At 38.6% G+C, this 11,756-nt stretch overlaps 2 protein-coding genes across 4 annotated transcripts; one reads left to right on the top strand and one right to left on the bottom strand.

The window, feature by feature from the left end:
* The first annotated feature begins 119 nt into the window (after positions 1-119).
* Positions 120-7,996, top strand: LOC148410405 (zinc-binding protein A33-like). Of its 3 annotated transcripts, none has more exons than XM_088436485.1 (6): positions 120-1,742; positions 2,351-2,446; positions 2,535-2,765; positions 3,568-3,590; positions 3,684-3,797; positions 4,851-7,996. In XM_088436485.1, the coding sequence occupies exons 1-6, from the start codon at positions 1,194-1,196 to the stop codon at positions 5,287-5,289; spliced, it is 1,452 nt and encodes a 483-aa protein (XP_088292611.1). In that variant the 5' UTR covers positions 120-1,193; the 3' UTR covers positions 5,290-7,996. The 3 variants fall into 3 exon arrangements, with proteins under 3 accessions (XP_088292611.1, XP_088292610.1, XP_088292612.1); XM_088436484.1 differs by having other exon boundaries at positions 3,679-3,797; XM_088436486.1 differs by lacking the exons at positions 120-1,742; positions 2,351-2,446 and having other exon boundaries at positions 2,609-2,765.
* Positions 6,670-11,301, bottom strand: LOC148410404 (uncharacterized). Its single transcript, XM_088436488.1, has 6 exons — positions 11,016-11,301; positions 10,333-10,387; positions 9,802-9,989; positions 9,575-9,736; positions 7,998-8,108; positions 6,670-6,844 (listed from the first exon to the last, which is right to left on the bottom strand). Exons 1-6 carry the CDS (start codon positions 11,157-11,159, stop codon positions 6,731-6,733), a joined length of 774 nt encoding a protein of 257 aa, XP_088292614.1. The 5' UTR covers positions 11,160-11,301; the 3' UTR covers positions 6,670-6,730.
* Positions 11,302-11,756: the final 455 nt, after the last annotated feature.

Here is an 11,756-nt window from a genome sequence, read left to right as displayed (position 1 = left end):
TATCCATTAGCCCCCCAAAACAAAATTGTTGCTGAAAATAATGAAAATCTGCAAGTATTTTCCCCTACAAATTTTGCAAGATGGTGACAAAGTACTACGCTACACAAATCTCCTCAGTGCACTCCAACATAGTGCTTTTCGGACCTGGAGGCCTTATTTGCTGTACAATTCTTTGGCTCAAGCACAAAAATGAGAGTTGGAGGGGATTACCAGCAGGGAATTACCACGAGTTTGTAATTCACAAATACTGAAGCACGATTATGCAAAAATTCATAGATTTGGATTTGCTCTTATTTTTCTGAGTTTGGTCATGTGAAGTTCACAAGATTAGCTGTGATCAGTGGTTATTTGAGCCCTGAGCACTTGTGATGTCATTTTCTGTTGATACCAAGTAGCTAAATGGCCGCCCTAAATGCAAAAAAAAAATGTTTAATTCCCATTTTTTCCACAAAATAAGCAAACATAAGCAAAATACTTCAAACAGATAGAATCTAAATAAAATAACATTGATACATATAGTTCGGTACAATTGATATATTCAAAAGGAAGAAAAAAACATCTTAAAACATAATATCATCGATTCTGACATCGCAGAATTGCTCAAACATGGGGTGTTCTTGGGTGTAGTTTGGCAAAGAGCTTTGCTATGGCTCGTTACACTAGAGTCTTCGTTGCTATTGTTGTTGCAGCTGGATGCGTTGCATTTATGTGCTAAGCCAAATTCAAGCTGATTCTGCTTCATAGATAAAGGTAGATTGATTTTTTTTTTTTTTTATCAGCTACCTTTAGAGACTCTAACAAACCTTCCTGATTTGTAACTTCTTCTGGCAAAGTTGATTAGAATGTTCTTGGTATGTTCGTTCTACTAAATTAGTGTTTAATTTGATTTAAAACAAAATGTGTGAATCAGGTTCAGTTAAAGTTTACAAAAATAATCCGGGCACACTTTGTTGTCCATTTCTGAGCTTCACTGGCAGGGAGATGTGTAACGCTGACCCGCTATGTGCATCACATGACCGCATGTTTGTGTTTCTTGGAAGAAGAAAAAAAAGAATCCCAAAGAATTCGATGCGGGTTTTTCTGAAACCCGTTTTTCGAGTCGCCATTGCTCAAAAGCCCCCTCCGTGCGTCGACTCAGCCTAGTCTGCTCTCCGTAGTCCCAGGCTAACACTTGTCAGCGCGTTTTCTAGGCCATGGCGTCACGCCCACGCGCTTCCTCCCAGCCCGGGATGCTTTCCTTCCTCCAGACCTCCAAGGCTAACACGGCCCTGCGGCCGAGGGCCGTGTCCTCGCGCTCGGGCTCGGTGCTGGAAGAGGAGCTGTCGTGCCCGGTGTGCTGCGAGATCTTCAAGGAGCCCGTGGTGCTCAAGTGCAGCCACAGCTTCTGCCGGGCTTGCCTGCAGCAGTTTTGGAACAAAAAGAAGGCCCGCCGCGAGTGCCCCATCTGTCGCAGGAAGTGCTCGCTGACCGAGCCAACCATCAGCTTGGCGCTTAAGAACGTGGCCGACACGTTCGTCAGGGAGCAGCAGCGGCGCCGACCCCGGGCGGACGGCGTCGGGGGTTCCGGGACCGCCGGGGATCGGGCCGAGGAGCGGGAGGAGGTCAGGTGCGACGCCCACGGGGAACTTCTCAAGCTCTTCTGCCTGGATGACTTGGAGGTCCTCTGCTACGTGTGCCACACCTCCAAGAAGCACCAGGGACACCGAATGTGTCCTCTGGAAGAAGGCGGCCACGATCTCAAGGTAAGGCGGCCTCTTTTTTCCAATTTCTTCTGAAAATGGTAATTTTTTTATGAATTTGAAGTCTGCCTAGCGACGGCAAATAGTTGCGCAGTTGTTGTTTCATTCTGCGCAAAAAAATTCGCTTATAAGCAACTCTGTTTTCGTGTTTTGGAATAAGTACGACTTTATTGTATTATGACAAGGCTAGTGAAAACAAAAAGAGAAGGGTGGGTATAAGATAAATCTTAAAGTTGCAACGCCTACTAAAAAATTGGTTTGGATACTGTCGAGCTTTATGCAAGGATGATAAACAACTTTTTACAACAATTTATATCTAAAACACGTGGTGAATAAAAAAAATTGCTTCAGAAGCAAAAAATTATCTGACAGTCAATTTTATGTAACTGTTAAAAAAATGTGTGCATATATATACAGTATATATATATATATATATATATATATATATATATATATATATATATATATATATATACATATATATATATATATGGATACACTCATGCTTCACTCATGCTTCAGTTGGGAATTTACTGTATATGAGTTGTGTCATCATCCTTTACACTCCTGGCCTTTTTTTTTTTTTTTTTTTTGAAATGTCATATCATCAGGAAGAGCTGAAGAAGGATCTGATTCCCTTGAAGAAGAACCTAAGGCGCCTGTATGAAGCCAAACAGGAGTGTGATGACACAACTGTGCACATCAAGGTATCAACAAACATGCCGGAGGGAGGGTGCCAATGTGGGCCCTGCATTACAGCTGAGGATCAGCCAAGGGTTGTGTTTTTTTTTTTAGAATCAGACGCAGGCCACGGAGCAGCAGATCAAAGAGGAGTTTGAGCATCTTCATCGCTTCCTGCAAGACGAGGAAACGGCCCGCCTGGCCGCCGTGCAGCAGGAGGCGGAAGAGAAGAAGGAGCTGGTAAGGAAGAAGGCTGAAGCCATCACCAGGGACATCCTCACCTTCTCGCACGCCGTCATCGCCGTTGAGAACGAGATTGCGTCCGCTGATGCGCTCTTTCTGCAGGTGACGTTTTTTTTCTTTTTTTTTTTCTTTGCCAGTTTTTCTATTATGAATTTTCGTTGATAAACAAAATCTTCGTCATTAAATATTTACCTGAAATTTAATTAAATCTGTTAATTTGATGTCAAATAGTTTAATTGATTAAAAATACAAACATTATCATTTTTTATTTAATTTTGGTCACACCAAATTTTACATGTTATTTATTAATTTTATTATCACCCATTTATATAAGTTTAAATGACTTTGAGTATTTTTTTCATGTGTAATGTTTTTTTTGTCATTAAACATTCATTTAAAAATATTGCATACAAGTGATGTGGGCAAATATCAACAAATAACTAATGTAATAAATAAAATGAATGAAATCGTCTATTTTAATGTTTATCGTGCCCATATTTAGATTTTTTTTTGTAAAATTTGGTCATTAAACATCTTAAATACAAAAAAAACTAACATGCTCATTTTTTATTGCATTTTGATCAGCTAATGATCTTGTAATGATTTTGTATTACTTACAATATATTAGCACACTAAATTAACTGAATATAAACCATGAATGAATATTTGATATTTTCCATTCAATATTCTAAATATCAATTTAATTACCATGCAAGTGTAATCAGATGACTACTGTAAAATGAGACATTTGAAGACATGCAAAAGGAAAATGTGATTTTATTTTTTTTCATTCATGAATAATATTGGATTGATAGTGGCATATGGTTGCCCTAACTTGTGTTCTTATGTTGTTAATCTTGAAATCCGATTGGCCATGCTGGTAATGAAAGCTCTTTTTTTGTAGAATTATGCCAACACAAAGAAAAGGTAAGAGTATTTGTTTCCATGACAGCATTATAATAACACTTTCTCAGTATTGTATATTTTAATTTAGGATTATTTTTTTTTTCCAAAGGGCAGAGATCCCTCAGAAAGACCCAGAAAAAGTTCCTGGAGCTCTTCTCAATGTAGCCAAGCACATCAGTTCCCTCAAGTACCACGTTTGGGAAAAGATGATGGAGGTGGTCCAATATAGTAAGCAAGCACCCTTTTTGACTAACTCAATCCCAATGACGTAATTATACGTCTTTACAACCCAGACGTTCAATCAATATTTACAATATTTATTTTTCAATATGGATTTTGACTGATATTGTAATGCCCACAGAATAGAGAAAGCATGGCTGATCTCTAAGCAAAGGCATTACTGCCACCCAGGGGCTGTTTTTTTTTTTTTTTTTTTTTTTTTTTAATTTTAAACAGGCTTTTGCGCCTACCATTTTGGAAGGAAGTTGAATCAGGAGCCATAGATCAGTGGTTTGCAACCTTTTTTCAGTGTTGTAATATTTTATCAGCCAAGCACCCCTTAACCAGTGCAAAAATTATTATTATATATTGGTTCACAAAAAATTATCAACATAAAATGTCAGACCTGTTCTAAAAAAGAAATAATTATAAACAAATATTTGTCCACAGAAAAATATTCAACATAAAGTGTCCTCTTTCAGGATGAAAGTAGAGATCTGTTCACAAAAAACAATTATTATTATTATATACTTGTCCACAAAAAATTGTCAACATAAAGTATCATACCTGTTCCCAAAAAGAAATAATTCTCTGTAAACATTTGTCCTAAAAAAAAAAGAGTCAACTTTTGGGATCATAGTAGAGATGTGTCCACAAAAATAAATCATTGACAGGTAACGAGAGGTGGCTCATGGCAAGTTGGGTCCAACTATTCTGGTATGGGGGAGAAACTGGGTTTTTAAAATAAGGAAATTGAATAACCTACCGAACATAACATTTGTTTTTCTGAACTTATATTTTCCAAAACTTCCTTCCAAAGAATTATTTTCAAAGGATTTTTGTTTTTAAAATCTCGAGTACCCCCTGGAGTTCCTCCCCAGGGGTAACCATACCTTCTTTGGAGAACCACTGCCATACATGATTTTGGTGCAAAAAACACAAAACACGTTTATATGGGATTGGTAAACTATGTAAGGTTATCATACTACGTTTTTATACGGGATTGGGAGTGAAAGAGTTAAAAAGAACGGTTTAGCATAATATGCAAATCTTCTCTTTTAGCCCCCATCACCCTGGACCCCAACACAGCATACTCCTGGTTGTCCATCTCCAAGGACCTGACGCGCGTGGCCAACAGCGGCTCCACCCAGCAGCTCCCGGACAACCCGGAGCGCTTCGGTCACTTCGTCTTCGTCCTGGGCTCGGAAGGCTTCACGTCAGGCCGCCACGCCTGGGAGGTGGAGGTGGGCGACAAGGAGGACTGGATGCTGGGCGTGGTCAAGGAGTCCATCGACAGGAAAGGCCGCATCTCCGGCTGCCCCGAGGGCGGCTTTTGGATGATCTCCCATTACGAGGGCGAGTACTCGGCCATGACCAGGCCCAGCACGGCCTTGCGCGTGGACGGCGAGCTGAGCAGAGTCAGGGTGCAGCTGGACTACGACGCCGGTCAGGTGATCTTCTCCAATCCGGTCAGCATGACGCCCATCTACACCTTCAATGACTTCTTTACAGACAAGATGTATCCGTTTTTCTGCCCAGGGGCAAACATTAACGGGAATAACCCCTACCCGCTCAAAATCTGCCCCGCTACTGTGGCGGTGTGGAATAGCGCCAAGTGGTGATTGAAAATTACTACTAGCAAATATCATACCATGTTCTCCAAGTATGAGCCCAATAAACACTATTCAAATACATTGGCCGGCCCGAGTGTTCATCAACTATACCTCAAATTGTTGTAGATCACTGAATTTTTCTTTAACATATGTTCTACGTGCTTCCATTAAAAACCGCATTCTGATTAATATTGTTTGTGGAATATAAATTAAGCGGCAAAATCCACCCGTTTTTATCCATCTCAAAGAGCGGCCATTTTGCAACTTGCTGTCGACTGAAACTGATATAGCAGTTGCTCAGGTAATGACCAATCCCTGACCAAAAGCTGAGCTCTGATTGGTTGTAACCTGAACCCTGAGTACGTAGAATAGAAATGAATAGAATAGAGTAGAATGGAATAGTGTTGGATAGGTGGGCAGATGACTGCAAAATGGTCACCTCCAGTTATAGTTAAAAATGGGTTTTGCAGCTCAAATGTGAGTCCACTCATTTATCATTTTTCTGCCGTAAGGTCTTCGTATTTTGTCTTTGACACCGAAAATGATTTTTCTTGTACAATTAATACCATGAAAAACATTTTCCCATTTGCTGTTTATTGAAAATGACATCACAGTGGCTCAGAAAATGACCAATCATAGCTCACTGTTTTCTGAGTTTAGTCATGTAACATTCGCTAGCTGAGCCGTGATTGGTCGTAACTGGAGCCTTGAGTAAAGTGATGTCATTTTCAGTGGACAGCAATTGGTAAAATGCTCGATCCGTGAGATGGCTCCAGGCTGACAAATACTTTAATCATGACATCATCTCAGGTAATTACGAGTGTTCTGACACCTGTGCTCAGGGCTGCTGTAAACCAATCGCAGCACACCAAGCTGAGCTGTGATTGGTCATTACCTGAGCCTTTACCCTTGTCAGTCAACACCAAGTGGCAACACGTGTTTTAAAGGTTTTTTGTTTTTAAAAAAAATTATTTGGTCAGCAAATTAATTAGACCAAATCATCCTTTTACTGCTAAAAATAAATAAATACATATTTCAATCATATTATTATCTTTTGACTAGAGGGGTTGCATAGAACATACTAATGTAAAATATTTGTTTTCGATTATAATATATATATATATATATATATATATCTCAAACTAGTGAACTAGTCTAGATTAAAAAGAATGTTTTGACACGATTATTATGCAGTTTTTGCCATTTAAGTAATTCTTTTGCCTACCACTAGAGGGAGCTCACATTCAATCACTACAACAAGAAAAAAGTAAGCACAAGATAGTTTATTTCATTATTGTTAGTTTTTTAATGCACATTTTGGCAGCGACTCTACCAAGGGAGGGTGGTGCCCTCATAATCCAGGAAAACGCCGTTATGCTTTTCAGCCAAGGTGCCAATCACTTTGAGCATCCCCTTCACGCTCACCTTGACGTCAATCTCCGCCTGTCAGATAAAAGGTGAAAACAATCTTGAAGGATTGTGATTATTAAAAGTGGCATCAAGATGCAGTTTCATATGGGGCCACCTGAGGAAGGTCAAAGATGAAAAAATGACATTGCGCTATATCTTTCTATGAAAAGAAATTCGGGCCGAAATAAAAAAAAAATACAAAAGCCAGTTTATGTTGTGTAGATTAGTTTTGACAAATCGGAATTCACAAAACCAACCTCCTTAAGGTCTTGATTTTAAGCCGCTATTTGAGGACTGGATTATGTCAAAACACAAATAGCGACTCTAATCTCTTTGATTTAGCCGCTTCAAAAGAAGGCTCTATAAATGGCCGGCACTTAATGCTAAAATAATCATAATCAATTTAGAATTAAAGAACATTACGACATAAGGAATCCATTACCAAAGTAATCGAAGTAATCAAATCCTTATTATTACCTAAAGTAACTGGTTATTTTGGTTCTTACTTTATGCCTTTGTACCAGCCATTTTTTGGGTGTCTAGCCGAACACTTAAAAACATTTTGGAAAATATACTTGGGACTGAATGTCTAAACTGTTGAAAAAACGTATAAATACATCTTTGGTATTGAATGAGCTCCAACTGAGTACAACTTCTCATATTGACAAATTCTCAAATGCTGCCTTTTGTAAAATACTTAAAAAAAACAAACAAATAAAAAAACTTGTCTTTCAAATACACAGATTTACTCTCAAGATTTTCACTTCTAATCCCACAGCATAGTTATTATCTTTTCTCATCATGTTTTATGAATGCAGTTCCATTGTAGCATAAAGTATAATGGAAATTCCCCACAGTGATAATAGCAAGAGGCGTGTTTTCATGTACAGATGTCGCATATGATCTCATAATAATCCATGTTTGCTTAAAGACCAGTTCTGTCTTTTGTGTGTGTGTGAGCATGTGTTTGTTTTGCACATGCATCCATCGGCTTGTTTAGTTGTTCCTTAGATTGATGACTTTGATTGCGTTTGTATATGAGCTACTAACAATGCGATATAAAGCTTTGGGCCCCGCGTGGGTAGTGTGTGTACACAAGGGCGAAACGGCCTTAATTCATTTCACATAGCATCTTTTGCTGTCTGTCGTGAGTGTGTGAGGAATAAAGAGTGGTCGGTCAACTCACGTATTCCCCACCCGTGTCTGTGCGCACCCATCCCGGGTGCAACAGGGAAAACAGGATCTTCTCCTTCTTCATCTCTTCTGCAGCGCACACTGTCACCATATTCAGAGCTGCCTGAACAAAGCAAATCACAAGTATAGTACTTACCTACCTTTTACGCATAAATGGAAACGTTTGTGACAAAAAAATGATTTCTACTCATGTGCTGTAATTTTTGTTATTTGCAGGGATGTTATTTGGGATGGGCAAGTACTAATACCGAGTATTAATGATACCTGGTAGTATTTCAAGGTTTTGGTACTTGCAACGGCAGCCGATACTAAAATAGGCCGCTGTCTTAGAGCAGTTTTATGATCACAAAATAAAAATGGAAAATGGCAAGAATAGATCATTTTCATGAATTAAAAAAATGTTTTTGAAAAAATGCTTGATTGGAATATATAATTTTTTTTTTTTTTTTTTTTTTAACAAATACTGTTGTTCGGTGGGTGCATTTGTGTAACAAAAATAACACAGTACTCATTCAGGTATCGGTCTAAAAAAAATAGTGGTATTAAACATCCCTTATTCTTAACCACATATAATATTTATTTTCACGCAAAAAAATGCTGAGAGGAGCTGCTTTTGAGTTTAAATGTCTCTATTTAGGAAACAAAACATTGTATTTTAATGTATTATATGTTATACATGCAATGTTTCTTCTGCATTAAATATTAAATGCTACAAGTACACCAAATAATCTGGGATAAATCACTCCAAAGATGATTTAACAATTCCCGTGAACTGCTAAAAATTGCCATCAATTTGATGGAAAAATGCTATATTTAAATAAATTGGTCTTTCCTATCTTAGAAATTTTGTGTATCCGAAATATTAATGGTATCATTACTTAGCATCGGTGACTGCGCAAAAGTTGAGTACCTGTACTTGTATCTGTCTGAAAAAAGTGCTATGAAACATACCTAATTTGAAGGATTTTCAGGAAAAATCCCAGAATGTATATGTCTTGTGTGAAATTATATTTAATTTTTCATTTATTGCAAAACATTTTACGGAAAAATGCCAGAATGTAAAGGTATTTTTTTTTTAGATTGAATTTCTATCATTGCATAAAATTTTTAAAAAATACTGTATGACAGATTGAATATATAAGTCTTTCTTTAAAAATGTTTTTGTTGATGTTTTTTTGTTGAACTTTTGTTGATCAAAAATATAAGTGGTGTCAGGATTTGGTATCGTGTCAGTGACTGCTCAGGATGAGTACTCATACTGATTTCTGTCTGGAAAAGATTGGTTTCAAACATCCCCAATGAATTTGCAGATAATATAAATAACTGTCAGCTATCTAGGTGTATTTAAAAATAGCAGAAAAAAATAAATCAAAATTTTCCCTTAGCTAAAAAACTGTGACCACATAGCTCCGCCCCAGGCTTACTAGTGAACCTGACTTCATATGTAAATATTTTTTTCAACATATCAGATCAGATTCAGAATTGGCGGAAAGACGAAAATCCAGTGCCTCAGGACATTTTTTATAATGGCGGTGTGTTTGTGGTGCTCATAAGATTTGAGCAAATGACCTTGCTGACACGAAACGGCACAACCGCCGCTTCGGCGTACGAATGCTTGGTGATGTCCATGGAAGCCTCCATGGACGTGATGTTGACGACGGCCGCTTTACTGCCGGACATCCCAGAAATCCCACTTGCCTTGGCCGCCACCCGCAGAAGAGGCAGGAACTCCTTTTAAAAGGTGAGCAAACGCTTGATTCTTTGCTCTCGCTTTCGACAATCTTAAGATCACTCACTTTAATGACGTTCATAGGACCGAGGACGTTGGTGATGAACGAATCCTGCATGTCCTTGGTAGATGTTTCCTTAATGTTACCTTCCAGGGCGATCCCGGCATTGTTGACGAGAAGATTGAGGCCCGCCGCGCCCACTTGGGAGTCGACCAGCTTGGCCGCCTCTTTGATGCTCTCCAGGTTATTGACGTCTGTCTTGTAAAAAATCACTCACGTTAATAACGACCCAGAAAATTAGAAGATTAAAATGTATAGAAATACTGCACATATTATAAGTGTCTGTGTGGAGTGATAACGTGACTTTAGGAAGTGAGGTTGACCTGCCAAGGCGAATGAATGAGAGCTGTTTTACTCTATTACTTTTGTCCCCCCATGCAGTTCATGACTAAAAACTTCATCTCAATTACTTAGTAAGTACAGGTATAACTAATTGGGAAAAAAAATCAAATAACTCTTCCAGAACAAATTTACTTCACTGAATTAGTTCAAACTAAGGATAACATCTCAAACAACAACAACAAAAAATCCTCTTGCCCAATGTGACAATTGTGATGATGTCCGGGTGCTTCTTTGCCAGGGCCTGCAAATCCTGTAAAAACATCAAAACATACATTGCTTTATACATAAGATTATTAAAAAAGGGAACTTACACCCATAGTTAGACTTCAAAATACTGCAAATACCTAGTAACAAACTATGCGTAAAAAAGGACTTATTTTGTCTTTTCAAAGCCACTGTACTTTCTGGTCGAGGAAATTGGAGGATAAACTACGATTGTAACCTTTTGTTTTCAGTTTCCGTTACAACCTCACGTCTAGCATCATGAATTATAACACTAAAGCAAACAATTTTCACCAAAACCTACGGCTCAAGTAGCAACTAACTAACTCGCTAAGTTGTACAGTAATTCATCCAACCAAATATTGACAGGTTTGCGTTGCATTCTGGGACTTGTAGTAGTCACTGGTGCATGCCCTGGAATCAAATTGGCGATTTTCTGTCGCATTTTACGCGTGCTTTTAAAGTCTGAAAGGCACAATGAAAAACAGTTTAACGTTATATTTATAAAGTTTTGAAAATCTAGTTTCAAAATACAGATTAGTCGAACAGTTTTGTATTTAGAATAAATAAAGGGAGTTGGTGTAAATGCGCGTGCCTTTCAGAAGTTTGCGCCCGACAGACTTTAACGTGAAATATCACGGTATTCTAGTGCCCACCTCAGCTTTGGGTCCGTTCGGGTCCCTGCAGCAGGCAAACATCTTCTTCACACGACCCTTGTCTTCCATCATTTGTCGCACCATCTCCAAGCCAATTCCCCGGTTTGTCCCGGTAATGAGCACGCTGATCGGTTTGGGCGACATCGTTCACCTCGTCTTGTCTTGACACACTGGCTGGTGACACACGCTCCACGGCGTGTTGATATTTGTACTTTATCTAGTGACTTAAAGCCCGCCTGGTCACGCCCATACCTGCATGCATGATTGCTCGCAATAATAAAAGAAAAGAAACCGCAGCAAAGTCAATTAATCAATCAGACAATCTTGCCGTGCACGGATTGAGTTGATGCAAAATTGTGATAAACGTGAGGAAAATGCAAACAAAATGAATTCAAATATAGTGCACGTTTGCATACACGCAGTAAGCAAACAAGTTGCTTCAACTAAATGTTGATGGTTGTTATGCAAAGCAGGAAACAAATGAAATGACCTCCTCCACGTAGGTAAACCAGCTTTGCCAGAGCATGTCCTCCAATTCTTTTAACGACAAACACACATTTGATTGTAAAAGTCAGCACACCCTTGTTGAAATTCCCAGATTTGAAAATGAGTCTGAGATCATTTTTAAATCATCTCCTTCATTGATGTGATCTGTGACTTGTACAGCTTAGCTGAAACAAGGTTGTAACGTTTTTAAGGAGGAAAGTAGAAATAAACTAGTTAAAAATGAGAGGAAGCGAA

This window comes from Hippichthys cyanospilos, chromosome 16 (assembly GCF_059441005.1).
Source record: "Hippichthys cyanospilos isolate Australia breed blue-spotted pipefish chromosome 16, RoL_Hcya_1.0, whole genome shotgun sequence".
In the NCBI taxonomy this organism is placed as follows: domain Eukaryota; kingdom Metazoa; phylum Chordata; class Actinopteri; order Syngnathiformes; family Syngnathidae; genus Hippichthys; species Hippichthys cyanospilos.
Note: the sequence above shows the minus strand (reverse complement) of the source record. Positions and strands in the feature narration are given on the sequence as shown.